This window comes from Musca vetustissima, unplaced genomic scaffold (genome assembly GCF_032173495.1).
Source record: "Musca vetustissima isolate MV318-11 ecotype Yass unplaced genomic scaffold, APGP_CSIRO_Mvet_v1 utg390129, whole genome shotgun sequence".
NCBI classification, from domain to species: Eukaryota; Metazoa; Arthropoda; class Insecta; order Diptera; family Muscidae; genus Musca; species Musca vetustissima.
Genome location: NW_026886725.1, coordinates 68,097 through 81,310, shown reverse-complemented (window position 1 = coordinate 81,310; position 13,214 = coordinate 68,097). Strand labels below are relative to the sequence as shown.

The 13,214-nt window shown below is 34.8% G+C and overlaps 1 protein-coding gene across 1 annotated transcript in view; it reads right to left on the bottom strand.

Moving 5' to 3' along the window:
- Positions 1 to 1,827: 1,827 nt before the first annotated feature.
- LOC133334210 (calcium-binding protein E63-1-like) overlaps positions 1,828 to 13,214 on the bottom strand; it is a gene marked incomplete at its 3' end in the record, with an annotated part of 66,658 nt that continues 55,271 nt past the window's right edge. The window contains exon 3 of the mRNA XM_061542503.1: positions 1,828 to 1,997. Within this exon, the coding sequence (XP_061398487.1) occupies positions 1,828 to 1,997 (170 nt within the window). The remainder of the gene's footprint in view (positions 1,998 to 13,214) is intronic.

Here is a 13,214-nt window from a genome sequence, read left to right as displayed (position 1 = left end):
GTCGGACGGGGCCCACCATATGATACCCTACAAAACTTCCACTAAAATCTAACTTTCTGTTGTTCTATGTTCTGAGCTTTATTTCGCTTTGCACCATTTTGACCGACTAGAATATATATAAATATTACTGATATTCAGTACAGATCTTTTAATTACTTTTCCAGATGCCCTTTACGGTGAGTTTTGTTGTGATATTCGGCTTTCAATTGTGGCCTATAGATCGACACGAAAAAACACAAAAAAATAAGTTTTCGGTCCACTTCATTCCAATATTATTATCAGATCATCGTCGAAATTGTAGGCGTTGTTCTTGATACCTATATTTCCGACCTCTAGTGTGGTAATGGGTTACTAAATAGTATCTGATTACGTAAGTAAGTGTAAACATTTAAGTGTAACTCCCCCATCCGAATACATACGACAAAGTAATTGGTATCAATTTGAAGGCCAACCACTCCTCGTGAATGTATTGTCAACTTCTCGGGTCTAGGTCCTTCAGGGGTAAATCTATACGCTATAGAATACAAATTTTGTAATTTTTCACACAAAAGTCAGGGTCCATTTGACCCTCTAAATAATGACCGATCTTTATCAAAACAGGTATGCTTATTCTTAAGCACGATACCCTTCTCCATGTAAAATTTCACGTTCGGACCATAACTGCGGCCTCTGGAGCGACCAGAAAAATAGACAAAAACAAAGTATTTGGTCCATTTCATCCCCTAAATATTAACAGATCTTTTCCAAAAACAATAGGAGTCTTCATTGGCCAGAACCCATCCTACATGCAAAATTTCGTGAAGATTGGTCCGTAATTGCGGCCTTTATCGTGTATACAAATTATAATGGACAGACGGACACACATGTCTAGATCGACTCAGCTAGTCGAGATATGACGATCGGTATACTTAAAGTTGAGTCTAGGACCAATATTTCGCGGCGTTACAAACTTTTGGGGCTGCACAAAGCTATAATACCCTGACAACATAGTTGTGTAGGGTATAATTAAGTTTTCGGTCCACTTCATCCCAAAATTATTATCTAATCATCACCGAAAATTATAGGCATTGTCCATGGCCATAACTGGAACTTCATGGAAAATTTGACAGCGATTAGCGCTACATTTCCGTTACTAAATAATATCTGAATACATAAGCACCTGTTAATATTTAAGTAGAACTCCTTCATCCGAGTACATACGACAATATAATTGATATTAATTTAAAGGTCAACTATTCCTCTTGGATATACTATCAGCTTCTAGGGTCTATGTCCTTCAGGTAAATATATAAGCACCAGAATACAAATTTAATCATTTTCACACAAAAGTCTGGGTCCATTTGACCAGCTAAATATTGACCGATCTTTATAAAAACCGGAAATGCTTATTCTTTGGGCCGATCCCCTTCTCGCGATGTTTTGGTCATAATAAAAATAAAGTTTTTGGTCCCCTGAAAGTTAACCAATCTTTACCAAAAACAATATGGGTCTTCATTAGACAGAACCCATCCTACATGCAAGATTTCGTGAAGGTTGGTCCATAACTGTGGCCTGTACAAATAAAAAGGATAGACGGACGGACACACATGTCTAGATCGACTCAGCTATTCGAGATATGACGATCGGTATACTTAAAGGTGAGTCTAGGACCAATATTTCGCGGCGTTACAAACTTTTGGGGCTGCACAAAGCTATAATACCCTGACAACATAGTTGTGTAGGGTAGAAAAATATCCGTTTAATAATGGTTCTGTATCAAAATGTTTATTTTTTCTTATATTAAAAAAATAAAATTCCATTGCCCCGATTTTTAAATGAAATATAAAAAATATTTCCATTTTTTTTAAACTTACCCGAATGACTGGCCTCTCGAATCAGATCATTGATGATTTCATCTCGTACATTAATGCCGAGATTTTTCAGCATAAACTGGAGTTCATTTGCCGTAACACGGCCATCACGATTTCTGTCTAGTAGATCAAAAGCTGTGCGTAAATCTGCAATAAAGAAACAAAAAGAAAAAATGGTATTAGAATAGAAAACATGTCGAAACATTAATAAAAAATAACAACAACATCTCTACAACATACAACATAATAAATTTTTGTCTAACGAACGAACATGGACTGCATCTTAATAGACCGCGACGGTCGATGAGTACGTGTTTGCTGTTACTAAATAAATGAATAATAAATTTGTGGTCTTAACAAGTGTCCTTAAAATAAAGAAAACAAGAAAAAAAAACTAAATAAATATTTACTTTGGCGTATGATTAATATTTATTATAACAATAAAAATAAATGATTGTCATACGTGCCCCAAGGGACAAACAAAATTAGCACCCTACAAGAGGGATTTGTTTGAGTGGACATTTTGTTTAAATGTTAACACAAATTAATTCATTTTTGAATACAAATTTAAAGAAAAGACACAATGAGGACATTTAGTACTTGTTGGCGTATGATTATTTCAAAATTATTATTTTGTTATTATATTCATCATACGCCCCTTGGCGTTCAGCAGAATGAAATAATCCTTGAGAAATTTCATATTTATTTATTTTTTGTTTATATAATTCATATATAAAATAATATTATATTGAAATAAAAAATATTTTGCATATATTGTTGTTTTATAAGTTTGAAAAAAAAATGTCCTTGTTAATTTGTACTTTTTCACTAGAAATAAACGAATAAAACTATGTCAGTCACTTCAAATTAAATGAAATGAAAACAATGTTATATCATATTGAATTGTTCAAATCCACATGCATACAAATCTCAAATTCCAGTCCACTATGACGGATCCACCAAGCGACCAAGCCATTGTTGTCTGACGCTTTTTTTTATAGAATATTTCCAGTTCGTGGCATTTTAGTTTTATTGTTTTTTATTCTCTGCAATCCCATAATTATGTGGTAGCCCCGGCGAGTGTGTATGTATGTAGAACAGTATCTCTTTATACATATACAGGATAAACATTAACATTATTCATTATACAGGATAAACAAAAACCCAACCCCAAGCTGACAAGCGATTAATTAAATGTTTATGTTAACATTAAATATTGTATTTAGATTAACACATTGGCATGACACCGAAAAAAGGACAAAAAGGCATATAAATTTTCTATCGCCTAAAAAAGGCATTTTAAGGCCTTTAAAGGCTTCTATCGCCTAAAAAAGGCATTTTAATTTGCTATCGACCTAAAAAAGGCATTTTAAGGCCTTTAAGGGGTTCTATCGCCTAAAAGGGCGTTTTAAGGCCTTTAAAGGCTTTTATCGCATAAAATGGCCTTTAAAGGCTTCTATCGCCTAAAAAGGCGTTTTAAGGCATCTATCGCCTAAAATAGACATTTTAGTTTTCTGTGGTCAAAAAGGCAATTTAAGGCCTCTAAAGGCTTCTATCGCCTAAAAAGACATTTTAATTTTCTATCGCCCAAAAAAAGGAATTTTAAGGCCTTTAAAGGCATTTTAAGGGTAAAAAAGGCATTTAAATTTTAATCGCCTAAAAAGACATTTTAAGGCCTTTAAACGCTTCTAACGCCTAGAAAACGCATTTTAATTTTCTGTGGTCTAAAAAGGCATTTTAAGGTCTTTAAAGGCTTCTAACGCATAAAAAGGCCTTTAAAGGCTTCTATCGCTTAAAAAAGGCATTTTAATTTTGTATCGCCTAAAAAAGGCATTTTAAGGCCTTTAAATGCTTCTATCGTCTAAAAAAGGCATTTAAAGTCTTCAATCGCCTAAAAATTTTCTATCGCCTAAGAAAGCATTCTAATTTTCTATCGCCTAAAAAAGGCATTTTAAGGCCTTTAAAGGCTTCTATCGCCTAAAAAAGGCATTTTAATTTTCAAGGAATTTTAAGGCCTTTAAAGGCATTTTAAGGCTAAAAAAGGCATTTTAATTTTCTATCGCCTAAAAAGGCCTTTAAAGGCTTCTATCGCCTAAAAAGGCATTTTAATGCCTTTAAAGGCTTCTATCGCATAAAAAGGTCTTAAATAAAAGGCCTTAAATGCTTCTATCAGCTAAAAAAAAGGCATTTTAGTTTTCTATCGCCTAAAAAAGGCATTTTAAGGCCTAAAGGCTTCTATCGCCTAAAAAAGGCATTTTAATTTTCAAGGAATTTTAAGGCCTTTAAAGGCATTTTAAGGCTAAAAAAGGCATTTTAATTTTATATCGCCTAAAAAGGCCTTTAAAGGCTTCTATCGCCTAAAAAGGCATTTTAATGCCTTTAAAGGCTTCTATCGCATAAAAAGGCCTTAAATAAAAGGCCTTAAATGCTTCTATCAGCTAAAAAAGGCATTTTAGTTTTCTATCGCTTAAAAAAGACATTTTAAGGCCTTTAAAGGCTTTTATCGCACAAAATGGCCTTTAAAGGCTTCTATCGCCTAAAAAAAGGCATTTTAAGGCCTTTAAAGGCTTCTATCGCCTAAAAAAGGCATTTTAATTTTTTTCGCCTAAAAAAGCATTTTAAGGCCTTTAAAGACTTATATCGCCTAAAAAAGGCATTTTAAGGCCTTTAGTGGCTTATATTGCCTAAAAAAGGCATTTTAAATTTCTATCGCCTAAAAAAGGCATTTTACTTTTCTGTGGTCTAAAAAGGCATTTTAGAAACCCGCCTTAAATAAAAGGCCTTAAATGCTTCTATCAGCTAAAAAAGGCATTTTAGTTTTCTATCGCCTAAAGAAGGCATTTTAATTTTCTATCGCCTAAAAAGTCATTTTAAGGCCTTTGGAGGCTTCTATCGCCTAAAAAGGCATTTTAGTTTTCTGTGGTCTAAAAGGCTTCTATCGCCTAAAAAAGGAATTTTAATTTTCTATCGACTAAAAAGACATTTTAAGGCCTTTAAAGACTTCTATCGCCTAAAAAGGCATTTTAAGGCCTTTAAAGGCTTTTTATCGCTTAAAAAAGCATTTTAAATTTCTATCGCCTAAAAAAGGCATTTTAATGCCTTTTTTCAAATAAAAAATATGCCTTTGGTTACGCTTGAAATTAGAAATAATTAAAACCAGTGAACGGAGCAGTATTGTTGGACGGTGGTCGGCCCCCGTACGATACCCCACACCTCTACCACGGAGCTCTAACATTCTGCGGATGTTTATTCCGAGCCTAGACAATATTTCTTTATATTTTCACCCTCTTGTCCGATAAGAGGTCAACAGTACCTCCTCCTTACAATGACATATTTACGCATATTACTAATATTCAGTACCACCCTTCTAATTCTACCCTTCACCGTAGGCAGTGTTGTGATGTTCGACTTTTTAATTGTAATCGACTCAAAAACACATTAAAAATTTAAGTTGTCGTCCACTTCATCAAAATTATTATCTGATCATCACCGAAAATTATAGGTGTTGTCCTTGACAATAACTGAAAATTTTCCAAGTGATCAGAGCTATATTTTCGCCCTTCGGTGTGGTAATGGGTTACTAAATAATATCTGAATATAAGCACCTGTAAATATTTAAGTGTAACTCCCACATTCGAGTACATACGACCATTTAATTGGTATAAATTTAAAGGTCAACCACTCCTCTTGGATATATGATCAACTTCTCGGGTATATATCCTGCAGGGGTAAATATATTCGCTATAGAGTACAAACTTCGTCATTTTTCACACAAAAGCCAGGGTTCATTTGACCCGCTAAATATTGACCGATCTTTACCAAAACATGGATGGTTATTCTTTGGCCCGATCCTCTTCTCCATGTAAAAATTTGAGATGTCTGGGCCACAATTGCGGCCTCTGGTGCGAGCAGAAAATCAGACAAAAATAAAGTTTTTGGTCCATTTCATCCCCTAAATATTAACCGATCTTTACCAAAAATAATAGGGGTCTTCATTGGCCAGAACCCATCCTACATGTAAAATTTCGTGAAGATTTATCCATAACTGTGGCCTGTATCGTGTTTACAAATTATAATGGACAGACGGATGGACGGTCACACATGTCTAGATCGACTCAGCTAGTCGAGGTATGACCGATCGGTTACTTAAAGGTGGACCAATATTTCGCGGCATTGCATACTCTTGGGGCTGCACAAAGCTATAATACCCTGACAACATAGTTGTGTAGGGTATAAGAATGTGCGTTTATGTTTAAGCTTGGAAAAAAATTGTAAAAAACCCATTCCTTTGGCTACACATGAAGAAAAATATTTTTAAAAATTCCAAGTATATGGTTAAACTCGAAAAAAATATTTTTTATATTTTTTAATATTTTAAAAATTCACGCCTATGTTTAAGGTTGAAAAGTTGTTAAACATGAAAAAATATTTTTAAAAAAATCCAAGCCCATGGTTCATGGTTAAGCTCGAAAAAAATATTTTCTAAAGCGCAATAAAATCTTAGTCATAGCTATCCAAACAACATAAACAAGAAGAGGGAAAAATGGAGAATAAAAGAAAATTGAAACCGTTTTTACTATTTTCCACTTTCAACGCTCGCACACACACATACAAACACCCACTCCCTCGTTCATCCATTTATCCGCAGCAACAAAGTAAAGTAATTTTTGTTTCCTTTTATTGCGTCGTAGTTGGTTTCATTTTCCTTTCTTTGTTCGTTTTTCTTTATTACGTTTTTTTCTGCTTATACAGTAACTTTATCATTGGCTAAGACAGAATTACCACCCCAACTAACCGCATAGATGAAAGAAATTAAAGTTTTTTGTTTTGTAATAAAATGATTATTTTACAGGAAAAAAGAAATGAACGCAACAAAATGAAACGAATCCTTTGAAGAAATGACAACTAAGGAGGAAATTGTTTTCTTTTTATTATGAAGTTTCCTTTTTGTAGTCTAGCGACAGTTAGAAAAGGAAGGGCAACTTTGTCAGGGATTTCTCATTTTTTTCTACGATTAATGAAATGAATATTCAAAGAAATCGGTTTTTTTTAAATTCAGATTAGATTGGCATAAAACTTTTTTTTTTGAGATTGGTTTCATATTTGAATTATTATATAAAAATTTTAATGAAGATTGAACAATAGAAAAGAAATCCTTACATATGGCTAGTATTTGGAAAAATATTTTTAAAATTTCCATGGCTAAGTTTGAAAATTATTTATACCCTACACAACTATGTTGTCAGGGTATTATAACTTTGTGCAGCCCAAGAGTTTGTAACGCCGCGAAATATTTGTCCTAGACCCACCTTTAAGTATACCGATCGTCATATCTCGAATAGCTGAGTCGATCTAGACATGTGTGTCCGTCCGTCTGTCAATTATAATTTGTAAACACAATACAGGCCACAGTTATGGACCAATCTTTACCCCCATCGTTTTTGGAAAAGATCGGTTAATATTTAATTGATGAAATGGACACAAAACTTTATTTTTGTCGGTTTTTCTCCAGAGGCCGCAGTTATGGCCCAACTGCATGGAGAAGAAGATCGGGCCAAATAATAAGCATTCCTGTTTTGATAAAGATTGGCCAATATTTAGCGGGTCAAATGGACCCTGACTTTTGTGTAAAAAATGATTAAATTTGTATTCTATGGCGTATATACAGGGTTGCCCATATTCGACGGACCCATGTTTTTTTTTTTTTAAATCAAAGAAAAAAATAAAAATTTGGCGGTTGGCAATGTTAATCATTTAATTTTTTCCAAGTAGATTTCTTTACATTAATTTTTGAATATGATATCTCTCAAATGGCCGCCTATGACATTGTTGGCGTATTGTGCCTTTTTTGCAGCATTTTCCATCGTTTTTGCCAACATTTCGGCCGGAATAGCGGCTATTTCTTCACGAATGTTGTCCTTGAGCTCTTCTACGGTCCTTGACTTGTTAACGTAAACCTTTGACTTCAAATATCCCCACAAGAAGAAGTCAGGCGGCGTCAAATCGGGCAAACGCGGTGGCCAGTCCAAATCACCACTTTTCGACATCAAACGGCCCGGAAACAAACTCTTCAGAAAATCGATTGTTATGCGACTTGTGTGTGGTGGAGCGCCGTCCTGTTGAAACCAGAACTGCCTCATACGCTTTCGACGAATAATTGGCATCACAAAATTGGTCATCATGTCGCGATAACGCTCCTGATTGATGGTAACAGCATGACCATTTTCATTCTGGAAGAAAAACGGCCCAATCGTTTTCATTAAGAGGCACTTCTTGAATCTCCTGAGGATTTTCAGTGGCGTAAAAACGGCAGTTTTGCTTATTTACGGTCCCATTCAATGTGAAATGGGCTTCATCAGACATGATAATTTTGTTCCAAAATGGCTCGTCATCTTCGGCCATTTCGATGACTCTTTGGGCCCATTCCAATCGACGCTTGGCTTGTCCGCAGGCAACATTCTTTGCGTCAATTGAATTTTGTACGGGAACAAATGCAAATCAATGCGAATAATCCGTTGAAAAGTGGACCGAGCCATGCCCAACTGCTGAGAACGGCGTTTTTGGGATGTTCTTGGGGACCTCTCAACACTGTAGCGATATTCTCGGCCGATCGCCTTGGTCGAGTCGATCTATAGGCCACAATTGAAAGCCGACTATCACAACACAATCCACGTTAAAGGAAATCTGGACAATTAGTTAGAAGGGCTGTACTGAATATGAATATTCGGACCTCTAAGCGGGAAAAAGGTTGCAAATATCCGCAGAAAGATAGAGTTCTGTGGTAGTTGTGTTGGGTATCGTATGGTCGGCCCCGTCCGACTATACTGCTACGAAAATAGATCAATATAAGGAAAAGGTGCTGTTGACCTCTAATCGGGCAAGAGGGTGCAACTATGACGAAATTTTGCCCATGCTCGGAATAAAAATCCGCAGAAAGTAAGAGTTCCGTGGTAGTTGTGTAGGGTATCGTATGGTCGGTCCCGCCCGACTTTACTGCTCCGTTCACTGGTTTCAAAATGTCCATGCCTAAGTTTGAAAACTGTTTTTAAACCAGTGTGCAGAGCAGTACAGTCGGACGGGGCCTACCATATGATATCCTACACAACTTCCACGAAATTCTAACTTTCTGTGGTACTACATTCTGAGCTTGGGCAATACTTCGTGATAATTGCACCCTGTTGACCGACGACTAGAGGTCAACAAATATTATTATAACTAATATTCAATACATCCCTTCTAATTACTTGTCCAAGTTTTCTTTACCGTGGGTTGTATTGTAATGTTCGGCTTTCAATTGTGGCCTATAGATCGATTCGAAAAAATATTATTATCTGAACATCACCGAAAATTATAGGCGTAGTCCTTGACCGTACCTGGATCCTCAAGAAAATTTCAAAGCGATCCGCGCTATAGTTGATAATATATCCTCTTGGATATACTATCAACTTTTCGGGTATACGACCTACAGGAGTAAATATATACGCCCCAGATTAAAAATTTTGTAATTTTTCACACAAAAGTCAGGGTCTATTTGACCCGCTAAATATTCACCAATCTTTATCAAAACAGGTATGCGTATTCTTTGGCACAATCCCAATGGTTGTTCCATAAGCTGAGCTTAAAAATGATTCCCAAGTGTGTCGGTCTTATGTGCATCTCATCCAATTTGAAAGACCATGTTCCAAGATGTTGTCTTCCACTTGATCTTTCCATCAGATTCGTGACTTTCGCCTTGTTCGTGGACCATCACTTATCCCCATCCATTCTCACAATATGACCATGCTGCAGCTCGGTCAGTCTGACTATGGCAATGTCCGAGAATGGATGGTGGTATAACTCATGGTTCGTTTGACTACGATATTCACCGTCGATGCAGATCGGATCATAGACCTTCCGGAAAATTTTTCTCTCAAACAATCCATGTGCTGCCTCATCTGCTTGCGCAAGTACCCATGCTTTAGATCCATACAACAGCACGGGTAATATCAGAGTCTTGTAGTGCGTGAATTTGGTCTGGCGAGAGATGGCCTTGCTTTTGAGTTGCTTACTCAGATCATAATAGCATCTATTGGCCAATATATACGCACCAGAATACAAATTTTGTAATTTTTCACATTTGATCCGCTAAATATTCACCAATCTTTATCAAAACAGGCATGCGTATTCTTTGGCCCAATCCCCTTCTCAATGTAAAAATTCGAGATGTTGGGGCCATAATTGCGGCCTCTGGAGCGACCAGAAAAACCGACAAAAATAAAGTTTTAACAAATATTTACTAAAAACAATAGGGGTCTTCATTGGGCCGAACCCATTCTACATGCAAAATTTCGTGAAGATTGGTCCATAACTGTGGCGTGTATCGTGTTTACAAATTATAATGGACAGACGGACGGACGGATACACATGTCTTTATCGACTCAGTTAGTCAAGATATGGCGATCGGTATACTTAAATGTGGGGCTAGGACCAATATTTCGCGGCGTTACAAACTCTTGGGGCAGCACAAAGCTATAATACCCTGACAACATAGTTCGGTAGGGTATAAAAATCCACACAAAATTGTTTTCTTAAAAAATTCACTTTTTTAGCTAAAAAATCCCCCCTCTGTGGAAGATTTTTTTTTTTAATTTTTTCTCTTTAGAATTCTGTTTTTGATAACGGTTTCTGATAACTGGTGAAAATATTTTGAAGCCATTTGACCCTTAACACCCGTCAAAAAAAAGCGCCGATACAACACTTGTGATTAATTGTTAGCTATCAAAAAAAAAAAAAAAACAAAACAAAAAACAAATTTGTTAACATATAGCCAATGAAATAGTTGATATAAAATAGCAGCAGGAACAACAACAACCTAAAGTGTACCTGCAATCTTTCCCGATCACACATGCCACCCCATATTATTTATTCATTCATCGAAGTCTGGCAAAGTACTGTTGTTGTTGTTCCATCCACAAACATTACACAAAAGAGGTATTGCTCTGTTTTTTTCTTTCTTATTGTTGTTATGGCTGTCACTATTAAGAGTTAATTGTTAATTTCATTGTTTCCAATTTAACGCGAACCCATTCACACACCCGCATTGCAATTCGCTTTTATTTGTTTAAGGTCAATTGTGATATTTAATAGCCAGGCTTTTCAATGTAATTCGATAAGAAGATAACGACGAACTTTAATTGAATTTCCACTTAATTACGATTATTCGAAGTGAATAAAAATATAATTGGCCATTAGATGTGAATGGGAAACCCGAGAGAGGGAGAGAGCGAGAAGCAAAAAATATTAATTGGTTTTTAAGCCTTATTTCACATCGGAGAAATGTCCGGTACATAAAGGTGGTGCGATGAATGCGACTAGATGAACCATAAAAAAAATTGTTATATTTAGGGCGGGCCAAATTTGTTTTTCGATTGAATTCAGCCCCTAGGATGATTCTTTGGACAATTCTAAGCAACTTTGGTGAAGCAACCATAGGTCTATTTCGATTTTCGAGTCTCCCAAATTGGAAAAAATAATTTTTTCCCCATAACATCATTTTGATTCACACTCCAATGCAACAAATTTTATATATTTTTTAATATAATTCCAACCGAAATATTATTAATTTCATTATAATTTTATTTCATTAAGATTCACCCACAACTTTGGAAGTTATGATCTCCTGAAGCTGGTTACGCAAAACGGTCAAAATTTTGGCATATTTTCGCCCTTTTTTATTTTACCATATCTTTGGTATTTTCAAAGATATGCCCGTGCAATTTAATTTATTGTAAATGGGAGACATTCTTCTTTCCAAATAATACGCTATACATAACGATACTTGAGAAATGTCAGATAGGATGATCAGATTTGTAAGGTCGGATGATCAGATTTGTACGAAATTGTGACCATAAAATATTGCCTTTCATACAATTTACAATTTCTTTTCAAATTTTTTGAGAAAATTTCAAACGGAATTATTACAAAATTATTCAACAATGTCAAGATAGTAGTCTAGAATTCAAATAAAAATTTATTTCATTAAGATCCGCCAACTATTTCCGAAGTTATGGCCTCTTGAAGCTGCTTACAAAATACGACCAAAAATTTGGCATATTTTTGCATCAGTCTTCATTTTACCAAATATCTGGTATTTTTGGATCAAAATAGAAATTTCTTACTTCAGTTTAAAGGTGAGACCATCTTCTTTATAAATAATATGCTATACATAACGATACTTAAGCAGTGTCAGATCAGATCATCAGTTTAGTGAGGTCGACGCTATGAAATTGTGACCATACAAATTATTGCCTTTCAATATAAAATTTTTTAAAGTTTTGAGAAAAATTAAAATAGAATTACTACAAAATTATTTATTAGTGTATAGACAACGATCTGCTGTTTCATTATAATTAAATTTCACTAAGATCCGCCAGCTATATCAGTATTTATGGCATTTTGAATTTGTTACGCAAAATGGTCAAAATTTTGGCATATTTTCGCACTTTCTTTATTTGACCATATCTTTGGTATTTTTAAAAATACACTCATATAATTCCCTTCATTGGAAACGTGAGACATTCTTCTTTCCAAATTATATACATCATAACTTCATATTAAAGCAAGGTCAAAGGCAATGAGTTGATCAATGAGGCCATAACTATGCAATTGTTGTCTTAAAAATGATAGATATTCAATTCAATCTTTTTTGAATTTTTGAGAAAATTTAAGAAAAAATATGTCGTAAATGAATATTTATAGTAAGAGAACAGTCTTTAATTTTAACAAAACTTTATTTCATTAAAATTCTCCAACTATTTTAGAAGTTATGGCCTCTTGAAACTGGTTACGTAATACGGTCAAAATTTTGGCATGTTTTCGCACTTTCTTTATTTTACCATATCTCCGGCATTTGAATACTTACATCCGAGTAATTTAATTCCGCTTAAAGCGAAGACTCTCTTCTATCGAATATATATACCTCTCATATCAATATTTAGTATGTATGGGAAGATATGATACTTATACCATCTTCTTGCACCCAAGGTCCTGTAGAAACCAAGCATTCTAAATATAAATCTATATATATTTTTTGTAGAAAATTTAAATCGAAATATGTCATTTATTTGAATTTATATCAAGAATGAGACCATCAATGAATTGTTGAAATGTATTATACCCTGAGACGTATACGTTGTGTCAGCACACATACGCACTGCTGTTCACTTAAATATATATCAGTATATCTTTTTGCATCTAACTATAAGTTTATAAGTATTTGTAGCAAATTTAAAAAGGATGTCTGTAGGATTTTTTAGATTATATCCATAGAGGGAAGTCAAAATATCTAACATGGCTTTATTCCATTAAGATCTAACAACTAATTCA